This window comes from Podarcis melisellensis, assembly GCF_964234715.1.
Source record: "Podarcis melisellensis genome assembly, chromosome: 1".
NCBI lineage: Eukaryota > Metazoa > Chordata > Lepidosauria > Squamata > Lacertidae > Podarcis > Podarcis melisellensis.
In genome coordinates this window covers 104,433,436-104,450,911 of record NC_138528.1, presented here as the reverse complement: position 1 = coordinate 104,450,911, position 17,476 = coordinate 104,433,436, and the positions used below count along the sequence as shown (strand labels likewise).

Sequence of the window (17,476 nt, the reverse complement as noted above, 5' to 3'; positions counted from 1 at the left end):
GGTGACACAGATTTTAATTCTGCTACCCTGACAATTACTGCTCTCACTTTTGGACTGCACAGATGAAATGAGAACAATTCACGGTAATGGTAAGGGTCAGGCTTAACTTTAACAAGGTAGAAAAAAAATGGAACTCTAACCTTACAGTTTTCCTGTGTTATTTTTTTTAGTTGCTAACCTACATATGAATAGTGAAACTCTGGGCGATTTAAATTCTGAGGATTTAAACCCATCTCCTGGGTCCTCATCCAACAGACTAACCACTTAGGTTAAAGATATTTGTAGCAACCCAGGAAACATGGTGGGGTTTCTCCTTATTTACTTGTGTCTGTTTATCTCATCACACAAGTTCCACTTGGTCACTTTAATTCAGGATTTCATAGTTCCAAGTATAGTGGTACCTCTGTTTATGAACTTAATTTGTTCCGGAAGTCCGTTCTTAACCCGAAACCATTCGCAACCCAAGTTAACTACTTCTGGGTTAGCAGAGTTTGTAACCCGAAGCAGGGACGCGGACTTATAAAAAATATTGGGGGGGCCCGGGAAAGCTCATGAATAATAAATAAGCTCATGAATATGCAAATAAAGTGGCGCCGCCTCCTCGTGAGCGAATAGGGGAGAGCGTGCTGCGCCTATTAATCAGCTCCAAAGGAAATTGGGTGGAGCTTTTGCTCGGGAGGGAGGGCAGGAGGCATGCAGCCCGCCCCTCCCTGTGCATTTTGGGCTGGGGGAGGGGCGGCGATGGCGCTCTGCTGGAGGGGCGCCGGAGATTATTGGGGGGGCGGAGCCCCCCCAAACGAATTTTTGAGGGGGCTCGGGCCCCCTCAAGCCCCATGGAGTCGGCGCCTATGACCCGAAGTGTTTGTAACCCAAAGTGTTTGTAACCCAAAGCACCACTGTAAATATTTGCCAGTTACACAGATACAGCTGAAAGGATATGAGAAATAGCTCTGATACACAATGACAACCTGTGCTCCATTTCTATTTCAGTGTGTTGAAACTGGTCTCAATTCTGATACTCTAACCACTACTACACACACCCACACACACCAGAATGGGTGCCTTTGATTTGTGTAGAAAAAATGTTAAATGAATGAACCAATGCTTGAAATGTTTGTGGTGTTTTTAAAGACACCTGGAACTGTTTTGAGTGCTCTAATTCTACATTTGCATTTAAATAATCTTAAAAATCAAGGCTTCGTATCAGTGTTTTATTAATTTAGAGTGGTACCTCGGGTTACATACGCTTCAGGTTACAGAATCCGCTAACCCAGAAATAGTACCTCGGGTTAAGAACTTTGCTTCAGGATGAGAACAGAAATTGCGCAGCCCCATTAGCTAAAGTGGTGCTTCAGGTTAAGAACAGACCTCCAGAACAAATTAAGTTCTTAACCTGAGGTACCACTGTATTTTTTACTATGGCATGTTTATCTGTCTTTATTTTTTATTCAGAATAGTTTCTTTTCTCTTATTGTATTACGAAAAAAAAGATGCAATGAAATCATACTCAAAACAAACAATTGCTGCCTGTAACGCATCGCCATCCCATGGAACGCATTCCTGGGGGGAAAGCTTTTTCCTGGGTACTAAAACATTACTGCGCTTTTTGAGTTATCAGGAAAAAACGTGACCTGCCGGTAAACGAAAGACAATGTGTGCGAATCACCTGCAGATAATTAAATATAATGGCCAACGCACGTTAACACTGCCTTCCACCCTTGGAATTAGAAGAGTGCGTACAGGTGAGCGCGCGCGCGCGCAGGGCAACAAAGGGCCAGCGGCAGTCTCGGGTGACTCGTGTGCTACCTGAAGAGGAGCCACCTGAGATGAGGCCTCGGAAGTTTCCCGCGCGAAACCCCGACCGGGCACCGTCGTCTGCAGAGAATGCCTCGCGCTCCACGGACAGAGGCCCGAAGTTTGGAGCCACACCGTTGGAGAGGCGTCGGCCCTCGGCTCTCTCTCCCGCGGGGCAAACCCCCTCTGCCCTGTAAACAGGGACCCAAGGGGTGTGTCCGGGCCGGGCGGAGCCGGAGGAGGGCGAAGCTGCAAACCCCACCCCAGGCGCCGCTGCCGCTCCCCCCACAGCTGACAGTCGCTGCTCGCAGCCTGCCCTGCCGGGAGCGTCGACCAGGGGAGGGGAGAGGGCAGCCGCGGGAAGCCCGCCCTAGCGGGGCTGCGCGCGTGTCCTGCCGCCGCTCGGCTCGCTCCACTCCGGCCGCTCTTCCTCCCGCCAGCGCCTCTCCCATGTGCTGCCATGCGACCTCCGGCGTCCCGCTCCGGGCTGGGCGCCTTGGCGCTCGTCCTGGTAGCCTGCGCCTCTCTCTGCACAGGTAAGGAAAAGGAGGTGTGTGTGTGGGGGGGGGGGTCGGGATACCTGTTTCTTCTTCGCCTGGGACCTGTGGCGGGGCGGGTCTGCCTTGGAAACTTTTGTGTGTGTTTGTGGCTTTTCTCCCAGGAAACTCTGCCCACTCGGTCTGTGCGCATGGACGCGTCTCCCATGCTCTCTGCACGTGCCCAGAGGCATTCGCCCCCATCCCTTTGGTCCCCTTACACGTACTTAAAAAAACAACAACTATTGACTAGGTCCTAGGATGAAATGGCTGTGTTGCAAAAGAGCGATTTAGGTGATTAAATCTCCTGCGTAAGGGAAAGAAATGTGACTAGAATGAAAAACTGCTTGAATGGCTCTGTTGCCAAAGAACGGTTTGGGTGTTAAATCTCATGCAAATATACTCAAAGGGTGTTTGTTTGTTTTCAAGTATTCTTTTCTAAAAGGAAGGGAAAGGAATAAAGCGCCGTGAATGGGGTTGGAGGAGAGTCACATAAGATCAGTCATTGGAGAGCGGCTCCAGGTTTGATCCTCCTGAACTCGGCTTAATATAAAACCTTTTGGGTGGCGGCTACGATTCTGAGGGCAAAGGCCGGTTAGAGTTGACGGCAGAGAACTGTATATATATATATATATAAATAACAGAGCGTCTCTTTTATGTTTACAAACCCAGCTGACTGATTTAAATGGCTCTGGGATCTATTCTGTCAGAAGTTACAATCCCCTCCTAGACCCAGAGGTTTTTCCTCCCTGGTTATAGATGTAGAGGGAGCACTTGGTTGTTACTTAGGGCGAAGGGCGTTCTACACATTCCTCAGAAGTATTACTTCATGGGATTCAAGGTTTAACCCTGGGGTTGAAACATGCTTGGGGGCAGGGCCCCTGGATTCATACCTTCACAACTTCGTGTTTCCTTTATTTATGCAACTTTTGCTGCACTTGCACATAGAGCATGGGACCGTTTGCTATTGCACCAGTTTCCTTCATGTCAACTGAGGAATAGGAGTATATTTATAGACTGGGAATGAACTGGGTTTTCTAAAGACTTGCAATTAAATCCCTTGCATTTTGAGTTGGTACTCCCTGACCACCGAATGGTTTCTAGTATATCTTAACTTGCTGCATCAAGTGACTATGCTGTATGCATAGCTGTCAACTTTCAGATTTGAAAATAAGGGATCAGCAGCCTCGAAAATAAGGGATCACCAGCATAGCTGTCAACTTTCAGAGTTGAAAATAAGGGATCAGCAGCCTCACCTGTTCCGGAGACAGTCTATGGGATATCTAACAATCTGGGATAGCAGCGGGAAACGGCACTGAAATAAGGGAATTTCCTGCAAAGAAAAGGGAAGGTTGACAGCTATGAGTGTATGCTTGCTCTGAACTTCTAACATGGAAGAAAAAAGTGTAACCCTGCAATCCTATACATGTCTACTCAGAAGTCAGTGATTTCAGTGAGGCTTACTCACAGGTAAGTGGGGTTAGAATTTCAGGTTGAAACTTGTTTCAAATTAAACTGATATGGTCCAGTTATTTTCTCTCTCGCTCTATGAGACATCCCAAAGTGGTGTCTAGAACTCTGATTCAAATGCATGCTTCCCCCCTCTTAAACCCACAAAAATCTGCTTTTGTGTGTAGGGTTCCATCAGTGTTCTTCTTCTTAGTATGTTCTCAAAATACTCCCAAAGGGTGGGGGGGAATCATCTTAAGTTAGTTGTGATATCCACTGTGTTGGAAAGAATGGGTGGGCAGGCAGGCAGGCAGGCAGGCAGGCATAGAGGCAGTCCTCTCGTATTAGGCACCAGTTCAGTATCTAAGCCACATCTTTGGTGCACAGCGAGCAAATGGTGCTGTAATTGGTTGGAGAGAGACAGAGAGTGCTTTGGGGGAAATATTGCCTTAGGTGAGAAAGATGGGCTCCGAGGGATGTGGGGAAAGGACAGGTTTGGAGAGCGGAGGTTGTGTCTCTGGCAGTTTTGGGTGCATTGCATGCATGACAGTTAGGAGGAAATACAGCATGTGGCAGGTTTTCAGGATTATGGGGAGCTGGTATTTTGTTTTTTAACAGAATGCTATGGGAGTAATGTTCTGGGATAATATGCAGAGGAGATGTTTGTTGGATAGGGGCTGCTGTATCAGAGTTGTGGGAGGAGAACCACTTGGGAAAAACAGACTGAGGACAATGGGTTTGAGTTTGAGATGGGTGATACATAAAGGGTGTGAATGCAATTAATGCTCACAGATTTTATGTAAATGGGAGCGAGCCTGGCAGTCCTAGCAAAAATCAAACCTCCAAAACTACTGTTTGCATTTCAGAGGAAAGCTCCCATTGGTGCAAATGGAGGCACCATTTTTGGAAATGCAAATAGCAGGGGCTATTCTCTCGCGCCCAAGGACCAGGAGACAAGATAGAATTAAACTTCCCATACTACCTCCATAGCCCAGGCTTTCCTTTGTACAAAACAGTATGCCCATTAGCACAGAGCTTGGATAACTCAGTTGGTTAGACCAGGGTCCTTATATCACCAAAGTTGCAGTTTCGATCCCCGTATGGGACAGCTGCCTATTCCTGTATTGCAGGGGGTTGGACTAGATGGTCCTCAGGGTCCCTTCCAACTCTCCAATTCTATGATTAATTGCATTTACACAGTTGCTGAACCCTCTCTAAGCTATTTTGCTGCCCTAAGTCACTCTGGTGCATGTTGTTGTATAGGGTAGTATGTGTCTTGCTCAGGTCTGTTTCCTGCAAATGAACACAACAAATGCTTTCTTGACTTTGCTTTCCGTACAAATGAATATAGCAAAGAGAAGAGGCACTTCAGCTCTTTGGGGAATTTGCATGAAATGAAGAGCAGTGGGGTGCAATCAGGAAAAAACAGGAGAGGTGGTGAGGTGGACCCGATTGCTTCCATGTCTAAACCTGAGTTCTCTCAAGAAGATTTTTCCATAAGAACATATTTGCATGAACTTGGAATTCTAGTGGCAGCAGAGCTAGATGTAATATGTTCTAAATATATGGAACATGTTTGTGCCAAGGTAACCCACATTCTATGCTGAAAATGTGGAATTCTATAATCTGTATAGATTATGGAAAGTCAGAAAATTTGCAAATATCTGCTTATTTTGCAAAGCTATGTTGCAAATAAGCTTCTGGCAATTTCACCAAATGTTGCATACTCTGGATCTTCACACCTGTGTGGATCTCCTCTTTTTCCTTTTTTTGAACACCGAAAGTTGATAGCCAAAACATGCTGAATATTTTCAACCTAATATCAGATTCCACACTTGTATTGTATAGAGACGATAAGTACTAGGTTTAATTACTGTGGTGCACGGCATGAATGTTTATATGACCCAAAGTGTTTGTGCAGTGTAGATGCTTGCGTGCCAACAGTGGTAGAAGTAAGAGCAAAATCCATTATAAATAATTATGATGTGTGCAACTTCTAATGCAAGGCGTTTGAGGCAGACACAATTCCAGTAAAAAAAAAAAATGCGGGTTTGAATACAGTTTGGTATGTATGTGTGTGAGGGGTTAGAGCAGAGATAGGGAACATGTGGCCCTCCAGATGTTGTTAAATTACAACTTGTATCAGCCCTCATGGCCAGTGGCCCGAGATGATGGGAGTTGTGGAGGGCCACAGGTTCCCCAACCCTGGTTATAGAAGACCCTGGTTACACTGAGATAGGTGCATTCAAAGTATCAGCACTGGTTGTACAATACCCTTTTCTCATGGTCACTTAGCTTTATTCTGTGTGTTCAAATTTGTATTACAGTGGTACCTCGGGTTACATACGCTTCAGGTTACACACTCCGGTAACCCAGAAATATTACCTCGGCTTAAGAACTTTGCTTCAAGATGAGAACAGAAATTGTGCTCCGGCAGCGCGGCAGCAGCAGGAGGCCCCATTAGCTAAAGTGGTGCTTCAGGTTAAGAACAGTTTCAGTTTAAGAATGGACCTCCGGAATGAATTAAGTACTTAACCCGAGGTACCACTGTATTTTAAAATTTGAGGTGCCATGTAAAGTCCAGAAAGCAAGCCTGCGCATAAATGTACGTGACAAGCATGTGTTCTCCAGATAGTTAATTGCATAATTCAACTGGAATACCAAGTCTGTTTCCCCCCAGCTTTTTTCTTTTTTTGCTTCCAAGAGACCAGGGGTTCGCATCTATTCATTCATAATATTTCCCATTATATATAACTTCTCCTTTCCCCCCCAAATCAAAGATATAATTCATACTCCCTCCACTTTCCTCAGTCTATTGTCTGTATAGTGTTGACAGCTGCTTGTAGCTGATGTGTCTTCATTATTATTTTTTCAGGGATGTTAAGGAGCTTAGTGCATTTAATTATAATCAATGTATACATTCAAGAACTAGGTCAATTAGGTTTAAAAGGGAATAACCAGTCAAAAGCTATTAAGTAGGATGGGTTCAGTCCAAGTTGTAATGATATGGAGGCATCGTACGAGAAAATTCGAGTCTATTGACTTTTATTGTTGAGTGCAAATACTGGGGCTTCAAACTTACTTTTTGAATAATTCTTGGTTCTTATGTCTTGTAATTTTATACACTTAAATAACTGGGAATATTGTAACTGGCACCTCAGTATTTATTTTGATGGTGTGATGAGCAACATCAGTGAACATGGCACTTCTATCATGTAGCAATCATGACAGAAGAATAAAAGTATACAGTCCAAATGTTACCAATCTACAGTAAGCCCACAGTTTACGCGCATTTAACTTGTATGCTTCAGCTTTGTGCATGTGACAAAAAAAGAAGTTTATTTTCAAGGGGCAGAAAGGGAGTAATGCTCTGGGAAACATAGCTTGGGCAATCCCACCTGCCATTTAACCCAATGGGTTTTGATTATACATGATTTCGCCTTTAGGCGCCATCCCTGGAATGTAACCCTCACATAAATGGCAAATTTACTACTGTATATACCAGGAGATACAAATTCCATGGGATTTCTGGGAATAAAACTGGTGTAAGTAGCACAGCTCATTAATAACTTACTGTTCTCTGGACTGTAAACAAACCCATATACAAGCCGCTGTTTTGGCTTGGACATCCCATAAATCAGGGCACTACCAATGAAAAAGCCCTTTCTCCTGTAGCTGCCTGTCACACCTTATTTGGCAGAGGCACCTGAAGCAAAGCCTCTGAAGATGACCTCCAGGTCCAGGTACATCAGTGATAGCCAACATGGTGCTCTCCAGGAATTTTGGATACAGCACCCTGCATCTCTGATGGTTGGCTACTACTGCAATAGGGATATACAGGTGACTTTCCATTTATGGGGGAGTTACGGTCCAGGGCCCGTAAATGAGGAGCACCCTGGAAAGTCCTCATGGCTAGGGAGGAGACCCATCCAAAGGACCTCTTTGGGCTCCGGGGGGGGGGTCTTCTTATGAGCTGGAGGCACAGTGAGGCTTGGTTGGCCAGCTCAGCTGACACCTGGAGAAGAGGCTTCCCCACCTGTCAGCTGTGTCAGTTCCACTACCTTTCTGGCTCATGTGAGTTGCAGGGACAGTGGGGTTGGTTGACCGAGTGCTCCCCATTTCCAGGTACCCAGCACCAGACCTGTGTGTGGTCACTCGCAAATAGAATGCATGTAAATGGGGAAGGTGCCTGTATGGGAAGAAGTGGTCCTTCAGAATTTGAATTGGTGCTGCAAACAGACTGGCAGCCAGTGAAGCTGGAGAAGCACTGGCATAATTCGGTTCTTTTCACCCATCCATTTATTGCCATTTATGTTGGCAACTTTTTGTGTTCTCATCACCTCCCGTTAGTGCAGAAGGGTATACATACCTGGACATAATTGGATGCCAGAATATGCTGCTTTTGGTAATAGTGTGCCTCTATGGATGACTTCACTCATTACTGGGTGGTGTTTATTTTAAAGATAGTACTTCTATGATGTTTTAAAAATATAAGCTGTGAATATGACATGCAGATGTTTTGAAGCTACCACATATTGTAGCGTATCTTCATCAAAGCCTTGACACCTTGTTGAGGGTAAATTCAGTGGCAAATTCAGATTCCTTGCATGTTCAGCCATGTGTAATTCAGAATATAAAGAAAAAAGATGATGTGGAAAGTAAGATCACTGATGCCAAAGCAGGCCTTTGATGCACTGCACATATCTGAGAGACAGTCTCGATGTGGGTAAAATTGCCTAGGAAAGATTGAAGAGAAGAAAGAGCAAAGCAGAGCACTGCCCTGTATTTATTGCTGTTTAATATGACCCCTGAGTTGACTTTGGTAAAGCAAGAAAAATAAAAAAGTCCAAGGGTTTGAAGCTATATGAGGCACATGCCAGAATAAACATGATTAGATTAACATAGTCTCACCTCCTTTGTTTCCAGACCAGAACACTTTGCTAGCCATCTGCTTTAATGTTTGCAGTATATGCTCATGCCTCTGGAGGTCCAAAGTCTTGCAGAAGTTTAAAACAACTGCAAGAGTGTCACTTGACCTGCCCAGTCTTTTAAGTTGGTAGGCTCAACATGCCTACAATCACGTCTGCCCAATTCTGGTTAATATATTTTCTTTGCTTTAGATCAGATGCGGATAGCAAAGCAAAATGTTTTTCTCTTTCAGTTTTGGATACAAATGTGCAATCAATGGATGCACCTAACAGGATCCAGCTACATCTGCAATAAGGCTTTTTATGTTATTATTAAACCACGAGAGTCTTTAAATGCACTTCATTTACCAAAGTAACCTCACAGTTCCCTCGGACTCTTACCCTAACAATGCACCCACTATTCTATAGGTGTTTGGACCCCATAGAAATCAGGCTTGTACACACTGTTCTGCCCAATATATAATAAACAAGGAGCTTTCAGAATCAGTTTAATGAATGGAAGATCACAGTAACCTGCTCAGTAATGTTTTGCAATCTAACTGGCTTTTGGGTGCCAGAATAGAAAAATATGAATAGCTATTTCAGTCTCATATGTTGGAGTAGAGAAGATAAGTTGAATGGCAAATGATATGGGAATAGGCATGAGTCATTTTGCATGTGAAAAATATTGTTGTTTTATGGAGAGAGAGATGAGACTAAAATAGAAGTGCTTTTGCCAACCAATAAATCATGGTATAGAAAAATGCTGCAAACAAGCATATGATACGAGCTGAGTTACTATGAGATGTCCTTTCAAAACCCATTAAGCTTATCTGTAGACCTTCTGGGCAAAAACTAGCAAATGTCTTCTTATTTAAGACCACATTTTTAGTTTGGAGATTAAAAGGCACATTGCTGACTTTTATAAGTAATAGTCTAGCCTTTTCAGGCAGAGGCATACACAGCTCATCTGTGTAAATGATAATGCTGGATTGCAAAGTGGATGGTCATTCGGATAGGCTCTGTTGAAAACTGTTCTACCTAGGTGTGAGGGTTTGGATTTGGATTTGATATCCCGCTTTTACACTAGTCTCAAAGCGGCCAACATTCTCCTTTCCCTTCCTCCCCCACAACAAACACCTTGTGAGGTGAGTGGGGCTGAGAGACTTCAACGAAGTGTGACTAGCCCAAGGTCACCCAGCAGCTGCATGTGGAGGAGCGGAGACAAGAACCCAGTTCCAAGGATTACGAGTCTACCGCTCTTAACCACTACACCACACTGGCACTCATATGCCAACACACACAGCTTCTTCCAATCCTTGATCAGTCCCCAGAGCAGTTTTGCATCTTGAACCACCACTATCCCCCACTCCACAAAGGGGATGGAAGAATGTTTGAATGAAAGTATGCTTGGTGCTTATGAAAGTAAAGCTGGATAGCCTGATGGGAGAATGGGATAAAGGACAAGACTGACAACCAAATTTGGTTTTCAAATTGCTTTTGTGTCTTGTCAACCATGTCACACAGGTGACAGGAAGGTGTGCTCACCTGTCAGAAGTCAGAATCGGGTGCAGGTCAGCAATAATAATAATAATACTGTGTCGGTGAAGTTAACTCTTTATTCCAAGAAGCCAAAACAGCCTAGTGATCTCAGCAATTGTTCCCAGTTGGTCTTGTCCACAGAATGCTTTTAAAACGGATGTTCCAAAATGGGATGGGGGCAGGAATGTTTTAGTGAATGTGCATAGGGAAGAACAGGAACATGATAGCAGGACCTGCCCTGCCCTACATGCATTTGCTAGATTGTCTGGGATTGAAAGGGACGCAGGTGGCGCTGTGGGTTAAAGCTTCAGCACCTAGGACTTGCCGTTCGAAAGGTCGGTGGTTTGAATCCCTGCGGCGGGGTGCGCTCCCACTGCTCGGTCCCAGCGCCTGCCAACCTAGCAGTTCGAAAGCACCTCCGGGTGCAAGTAGATAAATAGGGACCGCTTACCAGCGGGAAGGTAAACGGCGTTTCCGTGTGCGGCTCTGGCTCGCCAGAGCAGCGATGTCACGCTGGCCACGTGACCCGGAAGTGTCTTCGGACAGCGCTGGCCCCTGGCCTCTTAAGTGAGATGGGCGCACAACCCCAGAGTCTGTCAAGACTGGCCCGTACGGGCAGGGGTACCTTTACCTTTACCTTTACCTGGGTTCCCACTTCTACAGCATGTATGGTTGAAGGGTGGGTGAAAGAGAAGGGCAGTAAAGTTTGCTGAAGTATGAAACATCTTTTTGGGGAAGGGTGTTCTGAAGAGAGGAACTTGCCACTAATGACTGAGCGTGGTCAGTGGGTGGTTGCATAATTCAGGAGTTGAGGTGAGAGAAGGGACAATGCAGTACCTGGGAAAGGGCATGGCTGGCTAGCAGGAATCCTTAAGCACTCCACATAACAACAGCTTGTTATAGACCCGCATTTGTGTTCCATACAAAATAAGCATTTTCCTTTTCTGTCTTCACCTTGACAACAAAAAGGTCTGAGTAATTTTATTTGTTCATTACAGCTAACAAATTAAATGAATGGTAGTTTCATTCAGGCAAATATTTAGTGGCAAATAGTCACTAAAACACACTGAATAACTTTAAAAGGCTATGGAAAATTATATGCTTTTAGGAAGACAGGATTTGGTTTAAATATAGAGCGCACACAGAGCAAAATGCAATTTTGAAAATATACCTCAATTTAACTTGAAAGGACCCAGTTAAACAAGCTACACACACACACACACACACACACACACACACCCTTTCCCCAAAGGACTATTAGAACTGTACTGATGGAAAACAGATTCAGTTCTCAGCAGGTGTAACTGCAGTCATCAAGCAAGCGTGTTTGTGTTTGTATTTAACAAGATTTAAAAGGCCTGTTCTGCATCATAACTCAAGTATTGGCTTGATGCATAATGCAAAAATACTCTAATTCTAAGAATAAAGTATTTGGTACAGATGCTGAAAAACATTTTGCACCATGAGGTTTGTTGGCACTGATGTTATGATTGTCTGGGTAGGGACCATTCAGTAAATTAGAGAGGCTGAGGGCAATTATTTGTGAGGAATCACAGAATAATAATAATAATAATAATAATAATAATAATAAATAATAAAAACAGGATTGCCTTCTTACACTGGAATGTACTGTTACCCTCAGTTTATGAGCCAGGCATATCTTTCCCATGATGTAAAGCTGGCACAGAGCATCTCTTTGTAGGGTCAATTTAGTGATGCCTGAAAGCAAAATAATATAGTATTGGGATGATGCGGGTATAGGTTTTCCTTTCCTTTTTTAAAGGGACACTGTCTGAACTGCTTTGAAGAAAGCCAACCCTCCTCACAGCTTTAGACTAGGACTGTACAATCTGACCCACCATGAGGAATGCAACCCACCAGCCATGTATGATAGTCTGCAGCTGCTTAATAACATTCATGCATTGTACTCTGATGCAGCTTCTGCCCCTTCAGATGTTGTTGGACTCCAGCTCCCGTCAGCTTCAGCCCACACGACCAATGATCAAGTGATGGTGAGAGGCCAGCAACATCTGGAAAGCCAGAGGTTGCCCATCCCTGGAATACAGTGAACTGGCTTTACACTGTTCCCTAAAGGGCAACGCAGATATCCCTCTCCCAACTTGCTTGGAAAAATCCTGCTGCAATGGGGCTGTGTTAAGAACCCTTCTGGGGAGCTGTGTAGAGTTTGTCAATAAATCTGCTTAGTTACTAATACTCCTGTGGAGTCTAAATTCAAAAGTCAGGGCTCAGCAAACAACGTAGTGCACACAGTTCATGCATGGAAAAAACCACAGGCACAAAAACTAGGCTGGTTTTAAAGTCTGTGATTAAGTGGGTACTTTCCCCGAACTATGGGGAACATTACTGCTGATTCAGTGGTTAACTATGTTAGGCCTGTCTGGGAGAGTTTGTGCCCCAGAAAGGAAGGGGTGGGAGTGCATGATCCTTTAGTCTGCAACTGACTGCACAACCATGGTAAAGCAATCAATGAACTTGGAGTGCATTGTGACGTGGAGAAGAAGAAGAAGAAGAAGAAGAAGAAGAAGAAGAAGAAGAAGAAGAAGAAGAAGAAGAAGAAGAAGAGGAGTAGTAGTTTGGATTTGATATCCCGCCTTTCACTCCCTTTAAGGAGTCTCAAAGTGGCTAACATTCTCCTTTCCCTTCCTCCCCCACAACAAACACTCTGTGAGGTGAGTGGGGCTGAGAGACTTCAGAGAAGTGTGACTAGCCCAAGGTCACCCAGCAGCTGCATGTGGAGGAGCAGGGAAGCGAACCCGGTTCCCCAGATTACGAGACTACTGCTCTTAACCACTACACCACACTGGCTCTCAGTGTGGTTGCAATAGTTTTCCTGATTACAATGCTAGTGCTTCCATCACAGGTTCTAATGCTCCTTTTACACAACATTACCTGTTGCATTACAGGACTGTGGCTTTTTTATCGTTACACTGCCATGTCACACTAAATGGTGAGAAAGAACTACGTACCAGAATACCACTCTCAGTCCCATCACAGGACATTACAGTGCAAAAGCCCTGCAATTTTCTGGCATAACCAAGTTGCAAATACATATTTATTTCTGTAAGCAAATAACAGGGAAATGAGCACTAAACTTCCACTCATTTCTGCTAGTGTTTAAGAAATGGCTTTTACGTCATGTGAAAGATCACACAAAACATGGAAATGATCAGGTAAGGAAACATCAGAAAAATGGAATAAAGTGCTGTCTAAATGCAACCTTCTATGTTTGTCTTAAATTCAACCAGCCCAAAGTGTTTCAATGCATGCCACATACTGGGACCGCAGAGCAAGTAGCATGGGGTTCACATTTAAGAGTTTTAAAATGGAAGTAAGCCAGTGTTTGAATAAAGATACACCATTTAGAATTTTGAGTAAAGCTCAAAAACTGATTTTCATCAAGATTGTGAACTTTTCAATTTTTTAAAGAATACTAAACTTTTAAAAAAATATATTTTTATTGAGCAATTTCAACATAACAAATTGTCAAACTGTATAATCACAGACATAGTTCCCCCCCTTTCCCCCTTCCATCCCTCCCCCCCGGACTTCCCTCAGCTCCTCTCTCTGATTTCTCTGCACATATTATTCTCTGCAAGTTATAAAATTGTACATATCCTTATCTATCTATCATGTATCAACAAATAAATTTATGTATGTTTTTCAAAACCTGCCAAGGAGTCCAGTTCATTTTGTTGTCTTTTTAGATAATTTGTGAAAAGCTCCCATTCTTCCTTAAAGTCACAGTTGTCCTTGTCCCGCAGTTTGTATGTCAATTTGGCCAGTTCTGCATAGCTCATCAATTTTTCTTGCCACTGTTCTTTCGTTGGGATTTCCTCATTCTTCCATCCTTGTGCTATCAAGATTCTTGCCGCTGTTGTAACATACATAAATAAATTCCTTGTTTTTCTTGGCAGGTCTTGTCCTACAATCTCTAACAAAAATGCTTCTGGTTAGAACACTAAACCTTTATCTCCTCTCCATGTGCAACTCAACCAGCACAAACTTGGTTTTACTTGGTGGTGTTCACCCAATGATTAATTATCTTTTCAGGTCTAACGTGCGTGTGCCAGTTGTGTGAAAAAACAAACTTCACCTGTGAAACTGAGGGCGCATGCTGGGCTTCTGTCATGCTAACAAAAAACGGTAGACAAGAAGTAATAAAGGCGTGTGTCTCCCTACCACAACTGAAAGCACAAATCTTCTGCCACAGTTCTAAGAACATAACGAAGACAGAATGCTGCTATACAGATTTCTGCAACAACATCACCATTCACCTGCCCACAGGTAAGCTATGCTTGTTAGGGTAAAGAAATCTGCTACTATCCTATGCTTAGCTGGGAGTGCTTCCCATTGAACCCAGTGAGACTTGCTTCTTAGTCAGTGTGCATAGGGTTGAGCAGTGTGTTAGAGTAAAAACAAATTGTGGGGTTTTTTGTTTGTTAAAACACTATTTCGCAAAATCTGTTAGCACAAATTTGAAACCTGCCAAACGAATGATTAGAGGTACAACTTTTTATTTTTTTTCTTGGAAATTTCCTGGAAACTCCTGTCAATTGTTCAAGGCAGGATTTTTGGTCTTGCCTTGATAAAAGGGTGGCCAGATGTCATAGGCAGCAGGGCTCCCACACCTTTAATAGTTGTGCAAAACAGGGAATTTCAGCTTGAAAGTAGCACCTGGTGATATTCCCTCTTCCAGAGCCCTCGGCGTGTGGACTGAACAATGTGGGTGGAGATGCTTCTTCAGGTATACTGGGCTGAGGCCGTTTAGGGCTTTAAAGGTCAGCAACAACACTTTGAATTATGCTCAGAAACATATTGGGAGCCAGTGCAGATCCATTAGGACCGGTGTTATATGGTCCTGTCAGCTGCTCCCAGTCACTAGTCTAGCTGCCACTTTCTGGATTAGTTGTACTGCAGTAATTCTAGCTCTTTAGCCCCACTTCTACGGAGCTTGTGAGTTTTTTGTGCCCCCCACCCAGTCACATCCCTCTAGGCAAATCTGTGAACTTTAGTAGCACTTTAGAGAATTAATGTAGCACAGCAGCCATTTCTATAAATGATTATAATAAAGTGCCATAGCTATAAAGATTATTTAACTTAAAACTTGACTTTGACCTTTTTCAGTCATTCGTGTGTGTGTGTGTGTGTGTGTGTGTGAGAGAGAGAGAGAGAGAGAGACTCTCTCTTAGGCAACAAGATTGTGAATGAAGTATTAAAGGAAAATTGCTATGGTGGTGAGGGAACAAACAGATTTTTTTTTTTTTAAAAAAGCAGTGGTTATACCCACAGTTTATTTTAAATAGTCCTTGGAGGCTATTTTGAATTTCATGTGAAGTACAGTGGTACCTCAGGTTAAGTACTTAATTCGTTCTGGACGTCCGTACTTAACCTGAAACTGTTCTTAACCTGAAGCAGCACTTTGGCTAATGGGGCCTCCTGCTGCCGCTGCGCCGCCGGAGAACGATTTCTGTTCTCATCCTGAAGCAAAGTTCTTAACCTGAAGCACTATTTCTGGGTTAGCGGAGTATGTAACCTGAAGCGTATGTAACCCGAGGTACCACTGTAGCATCATTCTAAATGCTGCAGAGTTTCCCTTTTGTTTGCTGTATTTCTGGTTTTTGTTCTATGTGTACATCAGGCTCACATTCCCACCCTGCCTTCAAACTGCGACCCTGTATCTGGTGTTGCTTAGCTTTCTCTTTCCTTGACCTTGCCTTGACCCAACTTTTGGTTCTTATGAATGGCATTGCAGGGAGTTGGGCTAGATGACCCTTTTGGTCCCTTCTCCAATGCTTCTGTGATCACTCCTTCAAATAAGTGGGACACTTGCCTTCTGAGAACGCCAAATAAAGAAGGGAGAAAAGAACCCCTCAGTTGAGATGTACACGAGGTTTGTGCCAGTTTAGGTAGAATCCTATAATGCAAGAATTTGTCCTTCAGCAATGAACTGCTATCAGGAGAAAAGACATATGGCTGTGGTTTTGTCCGACTCTTCAGCTGCCCTGGCACGCTGACGAAGGAGTTGCTTCCACCAGGCTTCAGCTCATTCCCCTCATTATCCGATTGGGAAACTGCAGAACGCCCTCACAGGTTACTTACCGTACACCTTTAAAAAGTTTAAATACAGTGGTACCTCGGGTTACATACGCTTCAGGTTACAGACTCCGCTAACCCAGAAATAGTACCTCGGGTTAAGAACTTTGCTTCAGGATGAGAACAGAAATCGTGCTCCGGTGGTGCGGCAGCAGCGGAGGCCCCATTAGCTAAAGTGGTGCTTCAGGTTAAGAACAGTTTCAGGTTAAGAACGGACCTCCGGAACGAATTAAGTACGTAACCAGAGGTACCACTGTACTAGCATTTACATCAACCTTCCCCAAGGTGGCGCCTTACAGGTGTGGTTGATTTCTACCTCCCGTCAGCCCAAGCCAATGTGGCCCAACGGTCAGGGATGATGGGAGTCATAATCTAGCAACAACTGGAGGAGGCTGCCTCCAACTTTGGAAAGCCTGATTCATAGTCATAAAAATAAAGCACTAGGGTTCTGCCACTGCTAATGCAACAGTAGGTGTTTTTTATTTATTTATAAAATAAATATCTATAAAAGTAATCATATACTGCTGACTCCTCTAAAACACCTAAGCAGCATACAGTTAATATAAAATCTCAGTAAACACAAGGAATACACACACACACACACACACACACAAATGCAGAGGTTGACTTCCGCTTTGAGTGTGGGGACCTTTGGAGTCGTGTGCTGGCTAGGATAGCTCTGTCAGTACAGCATGAGACTCTTAATCTCAGGATCGAGTCCCACTTTGGCAAAAGATTCCTGCACTGCAGGGAGTTGGACGAGATTCGCCTCGTGGTCCCTTCCAACTCTACAGTTCTGTGGTCTCTGCCGAATCCTACCCCCTTTGCAAATTGGGGTGGGGGTTATGATTGCTCTCTGCCTACTGCCTTGAGCACAGAGGGATTTTATATGAAGAAGTGCTCCTTGCTCCAAAACGCGAATGGCTTCCAAAGAACCGTTGCTGAGTGCAGCTTTGAAGTGCAATTGTGCAGAGGCACATTTGATAGGACATCTCTGGGTGTTTCATTTTCATACTGTGTTTATTTTGCTGTTAATGTTTAATTATTTTTTGATTTCTTGCTTCAGCTTTAACTGTTGCTTTGTCACAGGAGAGGGTTTCCTTTTTCCTTTTGGTAGTAACAAGGTGGTTTGTG

The 17,476-nt window shown here is 43.9% G+C and overlaps 1 protein-coding gene across 2 annotated transcripts in view; it reads left to right on the top strand.

Annotated features, from left to right (window-relative positions):
* The first annotated feature begins 2,099 nt into the window (after window positions 1-2,099).
* The window catches only part of ACVR1C (activin A receptor type 1C), a 42,634-nt gene continuing 27,257 nt past the window's right edge, over window positions 2,100-17,476 (top strand). Inside the window, exons 1-2 of one of the 2 annotated variants that reach the window (XM_081929684.1) lie at window positions 2,112-2,330; window positions 14,300-14,533. In XM_081929684.1, coding sequence (XP_081785810.1) covers window positions 2,255-2,330; window positions 14,300-14,533 — 310 coding nt within the window. In that variant the 5' untranslated portion in view covers window positions 2,112-2,254. Of the gene's footprint in view, window positions 2,331-14,299; window positions 14,534-17,476 lie in introns of both variants that reach the window. The other variant, XM_081929682.1, reaches the window with a different exon arrangement.